This window comes from Theropithecus gelada, chromosome 1, assembly GCF_003255815.1.
Source record: "Theropithecus gelada isolate Dixy chromosome 1, Tgel_1.0, whole genome shotgun sequence".
NCBI classification, from domain to species: Eukaryota; Metazoa; Chordata; class Mammalia; order Primates; family Cercopithecidae; genus Theropithecus; species Theropithecus gelada.
This window is the reverse complement of record NC_037668.1, coordinates 164,521,924-164,539,338: the sequence shown is the minus strand read 5'-3', so window position 1 is coordinate 164,539,338 and position 17,415 is coordinate 164,521,924. Positions and strand designations below refer to the sequence as shown.

Genomic DNA, 17,415 nt, shown 5'->3' with positions numbered 1-17,415 from the left:
AAGAGAGATGAACAAAGGGCAGCCTTACAATTTCACTATTTAGTTATCCTGCTTTATTTAAATACGACAGCAACTCTGTAAGGCAGAGACAACCAGGGAGACTAAGGTACTTGCCCAAGAACATCCAGCAAGTTAGTGGTGGAACCAGACAGGGACCCGAGGCCCCTGATGCCCTGAGCAGTGCTCTTTCCACTTTGGAGGGAACTGAGTCACAGCGGGTGGAGGGCTGTAGGGAGGAATGTGTTAGGACCCCAGGCTTGGTCTCCTTCAGAACTTGGAGGCACCCAAGCTATCTCCCCATGGCCAGCCCCATCCGGGTGGGACTCACATGAGCGGGCTCTTCACAGAGAGGAGGTGGACGGTGGCGGACCTGCGGCAGGGCTGTCAGTACGAGTTCCGGGTCACAGCTGTGGCTCCCTCAGGCCCTGGAGAGCCTGGACCCCCATCAGATGCTGTCTTTGCTCGGGACCCCATGAGTAAGTAGGGAACCAACCCAGGATGGGGGTGGGGTGAGGAAGGGATAGCCCTGAAGCCCGGTGGGACTTGACGGGAGATCACAGGTCACAGGTCGGGGCAGTCCTGAAGGACATGGTCAGGAGGGCTGAGATATAAAAATCAAAAGGCCTCTCGGGTGAGCCACATCTTAGGGCCCCTATATTGAGATCAAATAGGCCCAGAAGCCAGGCAGTGGGATTAGAAGATTCCTTCCCTGTTAAGCGTAATGGTTCATACTTGTAATCCTAGCACTTTGGGAAGCAGAGGCAGGAGGATTGCTTGAGCCCGGGAGTTGGAGGCTGTAGTGAACTGTGATTGCACCACTGCACTCCAGCCTGCATGACAGAGGGAGACCCTGTCTCAAAAAAATAATAATAAAACAAAATAAAAAGGGGGAGTTCTTTTCAGGATCACTTCACTCACTCTTTGGCCTCTAGGCAGGCCAGCCCCCAGTCTGGCCCACCTGCTCTAGTCCCATAAGCATCCACTCACCCGTGTGTGCCCATCAGGCAGGGCGGAGAGCAGGTGACGGGGGAAGCTCAGCGTCAATTCTCTATCCAATGAATATTTGCCCATCACCTACTAAATGGCCAGCATTGTGCCAGGAAGTAGGTGAATCGATCCTGGTCTCTGCTCTTGAGAAACTTACAGTCTGAGATAGCATTTCCTATCTGAGACCTGTGGTCTTGAGAACATGGAGTGTATCGAGAGATGCCAACAGACATTCTGCGAAGAACAGGAACAGCAAAAAATGTCTGTGATCAAAGATGTGTATGATGTGAGCCTATGATGTTTCCTGCAGGGGAAAAAAAACCTGTCTAACCTTGATCCAAATCTAGCTTTTTCACAAAATACCTATTAAAAGTGTCACTCCAAGGCATACAGCTTAGAAAATGCTGCTCTGTATTTCTCATCCCCTAATGAGCTTGCCTACACCAGGTCCTCTGGGGAGCAGCACATTTCTGGCACTTGCTGGATGGGCCAGGTGGTCAACACCTGGAGAGCATGTCTGTGCCCCACAGAGCCTAGCCCATTGCAGGTGTTCAGGCTGTTTGAATGAACTCAACAAGACCGGAACATTCTGTAAGTTTCATTGTTCAAGTCGTATCTGAGTTTTAGTCCTAGGAAGGGCAGGGTGTGGAATGGAGGGATCAGGGAGGAAAGCTGGCCCTTGCAACTTACTCCTTGCAAATGGACAAAGGCTGTCCTATCTTTTCTCTTTCTTTTCTTTTTCTTCTCTGTTCTTTTCTTTTCTTTTCTTTCTCTCTCTCTCTTCTTTCTCTCTTTCTTTCTTTCTTTCTTTGTCTCTTTCACACTCTCTCTCTCTTTCTCTCTCTCTCTCTTTCTTTCTTTCTCTCTCTCTCTCTTTCTTTCTCTCTCTCTCTCTCTTTCTTTTCTTTCTTTCTTTCTTTCTTCCTTCCTTTCTTTCTTTCTTTCTTTCTTTCTTTCTTTCCTTCTTTCTTTCTCTCTGACAGGATCTCACTCTTTTACTTAGGCTAGAGTGCAGTGATGCAATCTTGGCTCATTGTAGCCTTGAACTCCTGGCCTCAAGCAATCCTCCTGCCTCAGCCTCCTAAGCAGCTGGAACTATGAGCATGTGCCACCACACCCTGTTAATTTATGTTTTTGTAGAGACAGGGTCTCGCTGGTCTTGAACTCCTGGTCTCAAGCTATCCTCCTGCCTTGGCCTCCTAAAGTGCTGTGATTACAGGCATGAGCCATGGACCCACAGCCTATTCATCTCTCCTATCAGTGGTGGGAAGTAGAGACAATGGATAGAATAAGCAGTGTCTAATAGCAGCCACGGCAATCACTACATTTTCTGGATTCTTGCTGCTAAGCAAGGCCTATGGCCCAGCAACATCATCTTATTAGAATTTATGAGAAATGCTGAATCTCAGGCCTCACCCCAGACCTACTGAATAAGGGTCTGTATTTTTTACCAAAATCCCCAGGTAACTTCTATACTAATTAAAGTTTGAGAAGTACAGCCCTAGCCTAGTGGTTTTCAAACTTCATTGCATATTTAGAAACACGCGGAAAACTCTTAAAAATGTTGATGCCTAGACTGCACCCCAGACTAATTAAATCAGAATCTCTGAGGTGGCATCTAGGTGCCAGTATTTTTAAGCTCACCAGGTGATTCCACGCTCATTGTGCTTTTTGCTTGTTCTAAAACCTCTGTGGGTAGGTGGGGCTATTATTATTGTTCTCATGTAACAAGTGGAGAACAAGAAGCCTGCACTGAGTGCCCAAAAGGCAGAGTCTTGACTCTAATAAGAGTTTAGAGTCCAGAATAAAAACATGTAGAAGTCCAGTCTTACGGGATAATGGAACCCAAGAGGTCATCAACTAAAATCTCGGTTTTCTGGAATTACAGAAGGATAGTTAGGAGAAGGCATTTGGCAGGTTGGTGAATGAATGAGGGAAATGAGTTGGGGGAGGCTTCCTGGGAGAGGTGGCCTGGAATCTGTGTGCATAACGGAGACAAAGTGCTGGTTACAGTAAGAATTTGGAACAAGGTAGGTGCTTCAGGAAGAATCTAAAGGCAGAATTGCTAAGTGGAAAAACTTCCCAGTCTCCCACGAGGAAGGCTAATCAATATCCACACTGAGTGGCCTCCCTCAGGAGACGCCATTCCTGACGCTCCCATGCTGCCTGGCAGGACCCCCTGGGCCGGTGAGGAATCTCCAAGTCACAGACACATCGAACACCAGCATCACTCTGAGCTGGGCTGGGCCAGACACCAAGGACGGGGACGAAGCCCAGGGGTATGTGGTGGAGCTGTGTGGCTCAGACAGTCTCCAGTGGCTCCCGTGCCATGCAGGCACCGTGCCAGTCACCACCTACACGGCCAAGGGCCTTCGGCCTGGAGAGGGCTACTTTGTGCGGGTGACAGCAGTTAATGAAGGAGGTCAGAGCCAGCCCACTGCCCTGGACACATTAGTGCAAGCCATGCCTGTTACTGGTGAGTGCTGCCTCCTTCCCCGACCTCTGAGCCCTGCAAGCCCCTCCTGAGAGGGAGCCCCTGAGTAGCCACCATGCACTTGCTAAGCCAGGATCTCCACCCTCAGTTTCAGGAAGTAACATTTATTGAGCACCTACTAGGTGCTAGGCACTGGGCTAGGCAGTCCCTTCTTAGAAATGTTTTCTCATTACGACTCATAACTATACTACAACATTAATGTTTCTATTCTGAAGTTACAGAGAAGGAAACCGAGGTTCAAGGTACTTTGCCCACGTTGTCACCAATGGTATGTGGTAGAGCCAGGATTTAAACCTGGAGACTCCAAAGTTGATGTTATCTAGGAGAGAGAGTGGCTGCTTCCTGCACATGGCCTTAGAAGGCCTAAGTGCAGCTCAGCTCCTGTGGTTCACGTTCAGAATGGGACATGCCCAGGTCCCCATTATTATTGAAAAGAGGATTGTCTTTCCCTTTGGGCTTTAACCACTACAAGCACCTGACCTGCCTTTGACCCAAGCTGACACTGGGCCACCCCAGCTGACCCTAGTCATCACTGTGACAGTAGGGAGACACAAACACAGCACATGGAGTCCAGAGTCCCAGAATCTTGTCCTGGCTTTCTCCCGAACAAAGTGTGACCTCAGGCAAGTCACTTCCTGTCTTAGATTGGTGTCTATCTCATCTGCAAAACATAAGTGCTCTGCCACATATCAGCATCTTCCTCTGTTCCAGCCTAGTCCACCCCTCTCCCTGCGGGGTCCCTTTCTCAGCTCCTGTCCCTCCCCTGCTAGCATCTCCCCACCAGCCCCTGGGGTGCCCCCTGAAGATTCTGCTCCCAGCTGCACTCCAGTCCTTTAGAGGCCCCAACGTGTTGGGATCTCAGCATCCCAACTGGCCCATTCTTCCCCTCCAGCCCTGCCTTGCTGGGGACCTGGGGCTGGGGTCCAACTGGGAGGCAGAAGGGAGGTAACCAGTCCTCTTGTGTGTTTCAGTCTGTCCTAAGTTCCTTGTGGACTCCAGCACCAAGAACTTGCTGACGGTCAAGGTCGGGGACACTGTTCGTGTGCCCATCTCCTTTGAAGTGAGTGTACCTACAGGGGTGTGGGGAGGGAAGCCCAGAGAGGCCAAGGGGGCCAGACTCAGCCCTGTGGCTCTCTTTTCTTCTCTATTCCTTTTTGGCCCCTAGTCAGTGTCCTGGGCTTGTGGAAATCAGGCGAGAGACATGAGGAAGGAAGGATTCAGGTCCTCCTTGAAGGTACCGCCCTCACTTGGCCACTGGGTGGCCATTCTGCTCCAGGCCTGCAAATCCCTCTAGTGGTAGCTTCTGCTACTGCACCTCCAAATTAAGGCTCTTCCGGTTCTCCACCTCTCCTAGTTTGGGAATTCAGAAAGCCGGCCGTGCCGATGGTCCCCTTTGGCTTCGCAATGTATTTTTGTGCAATCACATGACCTACATTTGACTCGGGGTGATCCTTAACCAACACTAACACCACCTGACTTTATAACATTAGGGTGGTGGCTAAAAGTACAAACTGCCTGGGTTCAAATTTTTGACGTCATCACTCACAGCCGTTTGACTTTGGACAAATATTATTTATTTATTTATTTATTTATTTAGAGATGGAGTCTCATTCTGTCGCCCAGTCTGGAGTGCAGTGGCGAGATCTCGGCTTACTGCAACCTCCATCTCCTGGGTTCAAGCGATTCTCCTGCTTCAGCCTCCGGAGTTGCTGGGATTACATGCGCCCGCCGTCACACCTGGCTAATTTTTGTATTTTTAGTAGAGCTGGGGTTTCGCCATGTTGGCCAGGCTGGTCTTGAACTCCTGACCTCAGGTGATCCACTTGCCTCGGCCTCGCAAAGTGCTGGGATTACAAGTGTGAGCCACTGTGCCCAGCCAGGACAAATATCTTAACATCTCTGTGTTTCACCTTCCTCATCTGTCAAAATGGGATAATAATAGTAACCTATCTCAAAAGTCTGAGGGTTCAAGGAATTAATATATTGAAAGTGTATATGTAGGGCCTGGCATATGGCAGCACCCAATATGTTTTAATATTATTATTGTTTAAAATCATCATCATCTGTGTAGGAAGCTCATAGCACACAGAGCCAGATTCAAACCAGTCTATCTTACTCTAAATGACTTGTTCTTAACCACAATAATGATAGTGATAATGATGACAAAAATATTTAATGCACATTGAGTAATTATCATGTACTAGGTCTTGTTCTCTCTGCTTTCCATGTATTTATTATTAACACTTTAAATTCTCAGAACAATCCTGTAAGTTCAGTTAGTTACTATCAGTGTCTTCATTTGACTCTGGTACCCACCGTGCCCTGTACTGAGGGCCCCATAGGGAACTGGCGGCACAGTCACCAAGCAGCTGGGCTGGCCTTCCCACCCTGCTCAGGGTCACCACAGTTCAAGGCCAGGACACCGAAATCTTCCTCCTAGACTTTTGCCAAATTATCTCCTATGTGGGTGCCAGGGTAGTTAACACTCCCCTCCCCACACATCCCTTCTCATTCCCATCCCACCCCCTGCCATGTGGATCCAGAACTCATTATGCTTTCCTGCTCAGAATCTGACAGCAGTGGCTCCTGGCTTACAGGATAACATCCAGATGTCTGTACAGGTGTGACGTGGAGGGCACTTTGCATTTTTGCCAAATCTCCTCATCCAACTTCCTTTCCTGTTTCACTGCCCCCCTACCATCCCCATCTGCCAACCTCACACTTTATCACCACCCCTCTTTCCCACCTGTGTTTTCTTGTCTACGTTCTGCATTTTCTTGCCAACTTTCTCCTTGTACAAGGCTCTTCTCACCACTTCTACCTTCAGCCTAGCTTAAATGCCATCAGCTCCATGAAACTGCCAGCTGCCCTTCTCAACTTTTCCTTCCTCTCCTTTCTCAGGCCGTGCCCATGCCTGAGGTGATCTGGCTGAAGGACGGCTTGCCCTTGCCCAAAAGAAGTGTGACCGTCACTAAGGATGGCCTCACCCAGCTTCTGATCCCTGTGGCTGGCCTCTCGGACAGTGGTCTCTACACTGTAGTGCTGAGGACCCTGCAGGGGAAGGAGGTTGCCCACAGCTTCCGTATCAGGGTGGCAGGTGAGGCAGGCCTGGCTCTGGGCTCTGGACGCTGGCTTGGCCACTCACCAAGGCAAGGAGATGTCCACGGGTCTGGTCATAGGTCTCAGCCACTCTACCAGGGCTAGGTATGCAAGGTGACCATGCTCCACCTTTCCTCTGTGCTTGATGATACAAAGTAGAAAGGACCCCGGAAGCTCCCTGGGTACTTCCATTGTCCTGCCTCAGGAGCCTAGAGACAGTCATATCATGTCTCCTCTCCAACCTCAGTTATCCTTCCCTTTGAGTCAGTGAGCAGAGGCAGTCACCACTGTTACATCACTCCAAAGACCCAGGGGACAAAATTGTTGTTGCAGCCGTTGCACAGAATAAAGGCTTTCCCCCCCAGCTGTGGCTCCACACAGCCCCTGCCCTGGAGGAGCTTCTGGATGTCCAGAAATGATCAAATAGACTAACAGTGGGGGCTCTGTAATGCGGCCTCATGAGAGCCCTGCCTCTGTCCAAAAATGCATGTCTTGTCCTGTGTCATTTTACTTAAAAACTGAAGTGAATTATAATTACTCTTTTGGGGAGATTTTCTACCCTCTAGAGATAACTGTGGACATCTGGCCAAACTCACTCTGGCCCCAGCTACCTGTGTGGCAAGACTGCATTCCCCAGGACCCTTAGAAGACTTGGGACCTGGAGGGGGCTGGCAGCAACCCTGCTGGGTCCCCTCCACGTGACCTCCCTCTGCCGTCTCTCTTGAAGTATGTCCACAGGCACCTGGGCCCATCCACCTGCAGGAGAACGTGCCTGGGACAGTGACGGCTGAGTGGGAGCCCTCTCCGGACGAGGCCCGGGGTGTCCCGCTACACTATACAGTGTTCACACGCTCCTCGGCACATGGCCCCTGGCGCGAGGCAGCCGACCGCATCCACACCAACCGCTTCACCCTCCTGGGCGTCCTCCCTGGCCACGAGTACCACTTCAGGGTGGTGGCCAAGAATGAGCTGGGGGCCAGCAAACCCTCGTACACCAGCCAGCCCTGGTGCATCCCCCGGCAGCGTGGTAAGCAGCCCCTGAGAGGGAGGAGGAGGCAGGGTGGGGGTTGCACTCTGCAGTGCAGCGGGATGCACCCAAGCATGGCAGGTGCACAGGATAGGGACTGTGGCAGAGATGGCCTGGAGCATGCCAAATAACAGCCAGCATCCCTGAGCTACTGCTCCTCCCTCTCCTGCCTCACACCTACCTGTACTGACATCCTCTGCACCCCTGACCTCTGTGGGGAGAATGAGATTGGTGTGGGTGTTTGGGTGTCTGAGGTGCCTTTGGGAGGATTTTCAAAAGCAGTCACAGACAATAAGGCAAATAGAGGTTAACATTTCTCTGAAAACAAAGTGTATTTTACAGCAAGGTAGATGTGGACCTTAAGATCAGTCACTAGAAGAGCAGGCTATAAAATCAAATGAAGGTTTCTTTTTCATAAAATACAAAAATGTCAGGAAAGCTCTACACCAAAATGTCAGCTATGGTCATCTACAGGTAGTGACATTATGACTGGTTTTTATTCTTTCTCCTTTGATTCTCGGTGTATTCTCATTGTCCACAGTGAATGTGTGTTAGCTACCAAAAAATCCATAAAGTAAAAAAAAAAAAAAAATCCATAAAGAATTTTGGGAAAAGGATAGAATGAGGCAAGCCTTGGGGTCCAAATTTGCAGGCAAGATGTGGCAGGAAATCCCAGGTAAGGCCTACATGGTAGTGTCTTGAGCTCTCTACCCAGACTTGAGTCTCAGCCAGGCCTTCCTCACTTTCTCACCCTCCTTCCTCTCACCCCGGTTTTCACCACAGACAGGTTCACAGTGAAGGCTCAGAGCTACCGGGAGCCCAACCTGAGCCAGAAGCCCCGGTTCCTGGTGGGCCTGCGGTCCCATCTCCTGCCCCAAGGCTGCGAGTGCTGCATGAGCTGCGCCGTGCAGGGCTCGCCCCGGCCCCACGTCACCTGGTTCAAGAACGACTGCAGCCTGGAAGGAAACCCCGCAGTGTACAGCACTGACCTGATGGGCGTGTGCTCCCTCACCATCCCCAGCGTATCCCTGAAGGACAGCGGCGAGTACAAGGCTGTGGCCGAGAACACGCTGGGCCAGGCAGTCAGTACTGCCACCCTCATTGTCATAGGTAATGGTGGCTGCCCTGGCAGTGGGACAGGAAGGAGAGCCAGGAGAGCAGTCACCTGCCTGCCTTCAGGGAGCCTCCAGGGGGCGCCTAGAGGGATTCAGCGGGGAGTCAGGAGACCAGGACTCTCTGCCTGACTCTATGAACTTTCAGCTATTTAACCTACCAACACAAGCCCACATGTGGTCTCGATTTGCCCACTTTTTTAAAAAAAATTATTGTTATTGTTATTATTATCATTATTATTATTATTGAGATGGAGTTTTGCTCTTGTTGCCCAGGTTGGAGTGCAATGGCGTGATCTCGGCTCACTGCAGCCTCCACTTTCTGGGTTCAGAATATTCTCCTGCCTCAGCCTCCCGAGTAGCTGGGATTACAGGCATCCGCCACCACACCCGGCTAATTTTTTTGTATTTTTAGTAGAAGCAGGTTTTCGCCATGTTGGCCAGGCTGGTCTCAAACTCCTGACTTCAGGTGATCCACCTGTCTCAGCCTCCCAAAGAGCTAGGATTACAGGCGTGAGCCACTGTGCCTGGCCGATTTGTCCACTTTTAAACTGAGGTATTTGAACTTGGTGAGCAACTCTTGATTGAAAGGCTGTGTACTGCCCACCTGAGCTTCCCAGTGGGGCCACACGACACATCACAGGCTGAGAAATGAACAGGCGTCCATATTGTTCTTTCTTAAATATGTCGAGATATGGACATTTAGTGCCTAGAAAGCCATGCTGATTCTCTCATTGGTAGTCTCCTTTTCAGTACTGCAGATAATATATGTTAATAAAGTTTTTCCTTCAATAGTACTTAAAACACCTTATATTTTGAATAGTAATAAAAGGCAAGCCTCAGGTGACCTTTGTGGAAAAACAACCCCTCTGCACTGGAGCAGGGTATCTCTCCTCTCTGCAGCGCCCATGCTTAGGCATTAGGAAGCCACTCTCGAAGCACCGCAGCTCGTGTACACATGTAGTCCCGGAACAAAGCTGGCATTGGGTGTGGCTATGGTTCCCCGAGGGGCCAGCAAAGGGTTTTGCCCAAGCTCAGAGAGCACATGGTGGCTCCGGATTTGAATCCACACCCCTTGACAGCAGAGTCTGTAGCCTAAGCACCATGCTGAGTTTTCTTCACCACTGAACAGGTGCGGGGCAGGGTGGCTGCCCCTCTGGACCAACTGGAATATCCTGTGTCTTGCAGAACCCAGCGCCTAGCCTCACCTCACCCTGGGATGGTCCTGGACCCTTGAAGCTTCACTTCTGACACCTGCAGTGGCCTGGGAGGCCAATCCCAAGGATGGAGGCTGTGCCCAGAGCCCCAGGAAGACAGGAGTGAGAAGACTCCTGGTGAGGTTTTGGCCAGGAGGACATGAAGTCCTTGGGGAAGAAAAACAAGGGAGGAGGCCATTCTGCCTCCTGGCTCCAAGCTAAGTCACTCAACGGAATGACAGTGAACCTCCTGGACCCTCACCTTATGGGTTACTTTATTCTTCGCTTCAGGAGATCCAGAGGGCACCTGCCTGCAGGATGGGCCAGCTTCTCATTTTCCTGGGCTGAGCCCCTCGGAGGGAGGGTGGGCACAGCTGGGCCTTCTGTGACCACAGGGAGGGAAGAGGAGAGGAGGTCAGAGGACCTGGGTGAGGACTAGGGCATCAAGGGTGTGTGTGTGTGGGGGGGGCAGGGGTACGGCATGTGCTTTCTGTACATTTCTTCATTAAAACGTTAGGCTAATACAGGCAGATCATTTGCAAATTTACTTGGGGTGGGTGTGTTGGAGGAAAGATTTCCAAAGCAGAGCCTTTATTCCAGGCTTCAGTTGGGAGGATGGGTGGGTTCTGGACGGAGGGGAGAATGGGCTCAGAATTGGACTCTTCTGCAGCCCAGGCCTGCATAGTTGATTGCAAGGGTGAGAAAGCCAAGAAAGGTTAGAGGGTAATGGAGATGCTTCTCTTCCTCCTGGCCCGTGTTTCCTGCACTCCTCTGACTGGCAGGAATCCTGTGAGCAGCAGGGCTGGAGGCCTCCCCAGGTGTTATATGTGTGGAGACCACAGGGCGGGCTGGAGTTACCTAGGGCTGTCCTATGTCTGTCACTCCCTCGGACTAGAAAGAGTCTGAGTTGGGGAGAATCCTACCCCAGGATCTGAGCCCCTGTTAGAAGGGGAAGAAAGAGGCCATCAAGTGCATGACGGTGTGACTCACTCAAGGCTGCATGGGCCTCCTCACCTTCTTCACAGCCCCCACTGCCCCATGTCACAGGAGGGATGGGATGACTCCCTTTCCCAGGTGGGTCACCCCACCACTGCCCCCAGAAGCCTTGCACTCCATTATCCTGAAGACATGACCCCTATCTCTCAGGCTCCCCAGAAATATTCAAGAGTTTCCAGGAGCCAAAAGAAAGGAAGGAGCCCCGGGGAAGGCTGAGCCCCACTCTCCCAGGACATCAGCTCTGAGGTCACCAGCAGGTGACCCGATGAGCTAGAACACTGTCTGCCCTTCATTCCCTCTGCTCAGATCCTGGCTTCTGCTTCCCTCAGTCTCCCTTTGCCACCAACTGCAGGTCAGAAGCATGAAGGAAGGAGGGTGAATCACGGGAGGAGGGGTTAATGCCAAAAATCCGTTTCTGAAGAGTGAGAATATGTGACCAAGGGAAGGTTCTCTGAACCAGAGAGAGAACTGTTCACCCAAAATAGACCAAGAGTGTCCCCCAGAGGCAGGGGCACAGACCAGATGACCTTTTACAGCTCATTCCTTCCCCCACCAAAGAAACCTGCATAAGCTGTTTTCCTTGGAATTTCTCTTGTTATCTCTACCTTGCTATCACAGCAGGCCAACAGCATGGCCATGGGAAAAGAAGGAAGTGATTAGAAACTGAGAGGCAGTGGCTGGACACCTCAGCCTGTGTGGGGCTATTCTCATGAGTGCTTTCCATGCTGCGCAGTCCTGGAGTTGAAGGAGGGCAGGGCCTCAGGCCAATAGTCTGTGGTTTCAGAAATGCAGAGAAGTCGTTTGCACAGAGAGGGTGACCCAGTGCCTGTGGCATGCCTAGCTCTGAGAAGACACTCATATTAAGGATGAGAAGAGAGACCTTTCTGCACCTCTAAGGGTGGGGTACAAGGAACTGACCTTTCGAAGCAATATAAGAACAAAAGACTATAACCCATGATGGCTTCATGAGACACTTTCATTTGTTTGATGAGCCTGGATCAGGCATTGTGGAGGCAGAGATGAAGGTGACTCAGATATGAGTCCTATCGCCAAGGGACCCATGGCAGGGAGGCAAGACTTGTATACCAAGAACCATTATCCAAGGTAGCCGGTGATGCATACTCTAAGAAATGCACCAAAGTCCAGAGGAGTTCAGAGGAGGAGAGATGTTGCAGGCTGAGAACCTCAAGGAGGGCTACCTAAAGTGGTAACATACTTGAGGGAAAAGTAGCAACTGGACAGGCAGGAATGGGCAAGGGTGTATCGGGGTGGAGAACACCATGAGCAAAAGCAAGGAGGTGTGAAGCAAAAATTGGGTTAAAGGACTGGGAAGTGGTTCAGTTTGGACAACTTAGGGTGACCTATGTAGCTATCACAGCCCTTTGGTCTAATGCCAAAGAGAAACATTCCTGGACCAAATTTACAGGTGTGTGTGTGCTCTGGGCACCAACCATGATGGAGGCAGAGTTCCTACTCTCACAGAACTGGGACAGTGGAAAGCAGTGGTCTTTTTTGGCAGTGGACAGCAGAATACCAATATCCTGGGGCAGGCCAGGTTAGGTGTCCCTGGGAGGGGCTAGCATACTTCTGTAACTAGGGTGGGATATGAAGGCAAAAGGAACAGTCATGGCACTTTCATTCATTCCCACACAAAGCCAAAAAAAGTCCTTGCCAGTCAAGTATAGAATCTGAGTGTATCTCAAAATATTAAGAGCTATTTATGACAAACCCACAGCCAATATCATACTGAATGGGCAAAAACTGGAAGCATTCCCTTTGAAAACCGGCACAAGACAAGGATGCCCTCTCTCACCACTCCTATTCAACATAGTGTTGGAAGTTCTGGCCAGGGCAATCAGGCAAGAGAAAGAAATAAAGGGTATTCAATTAGGCAAAGAGGAAGTCAAATTGTCCCTGTTTGCAGATGACATGATTGTATATTTAGAAAACCCCATTGTCTCAGTCCAAAATCTCCTTAAGCTGATAAGCAACTTCAGCAAAGTCTCAGGATACAAAATCAATGTGCAAAAATCACAAGCATTCCTACACACCAATAATAGACAGAGAGCCAAATCATGACAGAACTCCCATTCACAATCGCTTCAAAGAGAATAAAATACCTAGGAATCCAACTTACAAAGGATGTGAAGGACATCTTCAAGGAGAACTACAAACCACTGCTCAATGAAATAAAAGATGACACAAACTGCTCATGGACGTCAAAAGACGACACTGCTCATGGATAGGAAGAGTCATTATCATGAAAATGACCGTACTGCCCAAGGTAATTTATAAATTCAACACCATCCCCATCAAGCTATCAATGACTTTCTTCATAGAATTGGAAAAAAATACTTTAAAGTTCATATGGAACCAAAAAAGAGCCCGAATATCCAAGACAATGCTAAGCAAAAAGAACAGAGCTGGAAGAATAATGTTACCTGACTTCAAACTATACTACAAGGCTACAGTAACCAAAACAGCATGGTACTGGTACCAAAACAGACATACAGACCAATGGAACAGAACAGAGGCCTCAGAAATAGCACCACGCATCTACAACCATCTGATCCTTGACAAACCTGACAAAAACAAGAAATAGGGAAAGGATTCCCTATTTAATAAATGGTGCTGGGAAAACTGGCTAGCCAAATGTAGAAAGCTGAAACTGGATCCGTTCCTTACACCTTATACAAAAATGAATTCAAGATGGATTAAAGACTTAAATGTTAGACCTAAAACCAAAAAACCCTGGAAGAAAACCTAGGCAATACCATTCAGGACATAGGCATGGGCAAAGATTTCATGACTAAAACACCAAAAGCAATGGCAACAAAAGCCAAAGTAGACAAATGGGATCTAATTAAACTAAAGAGCTTCAGCACAGCAAAAGAAACTACCATCAGAGTGAAGGGGCAAACTATAGAATGGGAGGAAATTTTTGCAATCTACCCATCTGACAAAGGGCTAATATCCACAATCTACAAAGAACTTAAATTTACGAGAAAAAAACAAGCAAGCCCATCAAAAAGTGGGCAAAGGATATGAACAGACACTTCTCAAAAGAAGACATTCATGCAGCCAACAGACACATGAAAAAAATGCTCATCATCACTGGTCATCAGAGAAATGCAAATTGAAACCACAATGAGATACCATTTCATACTGGTTAGAATGGCAATAATTACAAAGTCAGGAAACAACAGATGCTGGAGAGGATGTGGATAAATTGGAATGCTTTTACACTGTTGGTGGGAGTGTAAATTAGTTTCACCATTGTGGAAGACAGTGTGCGGTGATTCCTCAAAGATCTAGAACTAGAAATACCATTTGACCCAGTGATCCCATTACTGGGTATATACCCAAAGGATTATAAGTCATGCTACTATAAAGACACATACAGCACTGTTCACAATAGCAAAGACTTGGAACCAACCCAAATATCCATCAATAATAGACTGGATTAAGAAAATGTGGCACATACACACTATGGAATACTATACAGCCATAAAAAAGGATAAGTCCATGTCCTTTGCAGGGACATGGATGAAGCTGGAAACCATCATTCTCAGCAAACTATCACAAGGACACAGAAAACCAAACACTGCATGTTCTCACTCACAGGTAGGAATTGAACAATGAGAACACTTGGACACACGGTGGGGAACATCACGCACTGAGGCCTGTTGGGGAGTGGGGGACTGGGGGAGGGATAACATTAGGAGAAATATCTAATGTAAATGACGAGTTGATGGGTGCAGCAAACCAACATGGCACATGTATACCTATGTAACAAACCTGCATGTTGTGCACATGTACCCTAGAACTTAAAGTATAACTAAAAATAAAAAAAAGAATCTGAGCATATGTTTAAGGGTTTAAAGACTAGTTCCACTGCTAACTAGTTGTGCAAGATCTTTAACCTATTTATGTCTCATTCCTCATTTGTAAATTAAGAATAACAGTTGCCTAATCCAAGGTCACAAAGATTTTTCTCCTGTTTTCTTCTAGAAGTGTTATGGTTTTACTTCTTGCATTTCATTCTATGCATTTTAAGTTAATTTTTGTATGTGGTGTGAGGTATTAAGAGTCAAGCTGTGTTTTTTTCTTAGAGTTTCTTTTTCTCCATTGAATTACCTTGGAATGCTTGCTGAAAGTCAATTAACCATATATTAGTGGGTCGACTTTTAGACTATTACTTATTCCTCTTCTATTTTCTGGAAATGTTTGTATAGAGTTGATGTTACATTTTCATTAAATGTTTGGTAGAATTCACCAATAAAGCCGCTGGACATGGAGTTTTGTTTGTGGGAAGGATTTGCCCTCAGACTCAATTTTTTTAGCAAATATATAGGGCTATCCAAGCTATCAATGACTTCCTGAATGACCTTTGATAATTTGCGACTTTTAAAGAATTTGTCAATTTCATCTACATTGTTGAATTTGTTGGTACAAAGTTGTTTATAATATTCCCTTATAGTCATTTTGCTATCTGTAGGCTCTCTAGTGATATCCTCTTTCATTCTTCACAGTAGAAACGTGTGTCTTCTTTTTATTCTTAATCTGTTACCTCATTATCTTTCCTCACTTAATTATCTTTTGACTTGTAATTTTTGTTGAAAAGTCTGCCAGCATTCTTATCTTTGTTGTTAGGTACGAAGAACGCTTTTCTCTGCTTTTAATATTTTCTCCTTATCAACAATTTAATTACAATATATCTTGGAGGGATTTTCTTTATGATTATTCAACTTAGGGGTTAAGTCAATTGACCATACGTGTGGGTCTACTTTTAGAATCTTTATTACTTACTCTTCTTCTATTTTCTGGAAAAGTTTGTATAGAGTTATGTTATATCTTCCTTAAATGCTTGGTAGAATTTACTGATAAACCACTGGACCTGGAGTTTTCTTTGTGGGAAGGATTTGTGGGTTGTAATTTTCATCAAATTTAGAAATGTTTGGCTATTATTTATCCAAATATTTTTCTGTACCTCTAATTTTGTGGCTCCAATTTCACTTATGTTAGAATGCTTGACATTTGAACACAGCTCATTAGGGCTCTATTCTTTTTGTTTGTTTGTTTTTCATTCTATTTTTCTCCGTGCTTCAATAGCTATGTATTGAAGTTCATTGAATTTTTTTCTTCTGCAGTGTCTAAACTACTGGTGATCTCGTTTTGTATGTTTTTCATTTCAGATATTGTATCCTTTAAATCTCTAGAAGTTCTAGAGTTGGTCTGTGTTCTGGCACACAGTTAAGCTTCTTGGAATCAGTTTATCCCTTTTAAGGCTTATTTCACCAAAGGTCCTATTTTGTGTCCCTCTACCCCTTACATTAAAATTGACAAATTCGAAAGTGTTGATGATGGCACAACACTCACTTGACACTCAGGATTTGTGCTACCAGTTCATTTTTAGCCTCTGAGGATTTTCCTTTCTTTCTTGTAATCTCAGCTATGCATTTAAAATTATGTTTAAAAATATTTTATCTAGCATTTTTAGGTGTTTTGCAGCACTGGGTATTCAGGATTTTTTTTTCCATTATATTGCTAGAAATAGAAGGCTCCTAACCTATCATGTTTTTTAACTTGACCTGTGGTGCTTTTTAGTAAACAAGAAACATTAATTTGGATGTAGCAAAATCCATTATTCTTTTCTTTATAGTGTGTGTGTGTGTGTGTAAGTGTGTGTGTGTGTGTGTGTGTGTGTGTGTGTTGCGGGGGAGTTTAGTTTAAGAACTTCTTCCCAAGCCAAAAGTCACAAAGATATCCCACTACATTTCCTTCAGTTGGCTGTTTTACCTTGACATTTAGGTCTTTAATTCATTCGTTCACCTTCATAAATGGATTGAAGTAGAAGCTATCTTTCTTTCTCTCCGTTTAGTGATCTAGTTTTCCTAATGCTATTCCATAGTCTCTTCTTTTGCCACCGGGGAAAGTTCTAGTATATAATTTTGTATGTTTCTGGTCTCTGTATTCTGTTATTTGGTCCATTTCCTGTTTCCACATCAGTAGCATAGTGGTGTAATTTTTAGTATGACTTCATATCTGGTGGATTAGATCCCTCTTTTGGATTTTCTTTTACAAAATTAGCATGGCTATTTGTAGAACTTTATTTTTCAATATAGACTTTAGCATAAGTTTAGGTTTTAAAAAATACTGCTGGAATTTTCATTGAGATTAATCAAAGGGGATAATGGACAAATTTACAATATTCAGTTATTCTACTGATGAGTGAGATTTAACCTTTTCACTTATTCAAGTATTTAAAAAGACTTTATTAAATGCCTTTTATTAAATGCCTTTATTAAATTTTACATTTTCCCTAAGAATGTGATGTGCATCCTTTGTTAGAGTCATTCCTAGCTACTTTGTAGCTTTTGTAACCACTATGAATGACATTCTACTGTCTACTCTATTTTTTAATTGGTTATTGATGGTGTAAAACAATGACATTGATTTTTTAAAAGTTAATCTTATATTCACCAATTTTGCTGGACTTATTCA

The 17,415-nt window shown here is 46.5% G+C and overlaps 1 protein-coding gene across 1 annotated transcript in view; it reads left to right on the top strand.

The window, feature by feature from the left end:
* IGFN1 (immunoglobulin-like and fibronectin type III domain containing 1) overlaps nt 1-10,385 on the top strand; it is a 35,293-nt gene extending 24,908 nt beyond the window's left edge. Inside the window, exons 17-23 of the mRNA XM_025397102.1 lie at nt 348-476; nt 3,161-3,463; nt 4,453-4,541; nt 6,383-6,578; nt 7,308-7,607; nt 8,391-8,717; nt 9,908-10,385. Of these exons, the coding sequence (XP_025252887.1) occupies nt 348-476; nt 3,161-3,463; nt 4,453-4,541; nt 6,383-6,578; nt 7,308-7,607; nt 8,391-8,717; nt 9,908-9,921 (1,358 nt within the window). The 3' untranslated portion in view covers nt 9,922-10,385. The remainder of the gene's footprint in view (nt 1-347; nt 477-3,160; nt 3,464-4,452; nt 4,542-6,382; nt 6,579-7,307; nt 7,608-8,390; nt 8,718-9,907) is intronic.
* The last annotated feature ends 7,030 nt before the right edge of the window (nt 10,386-17,415 follow it).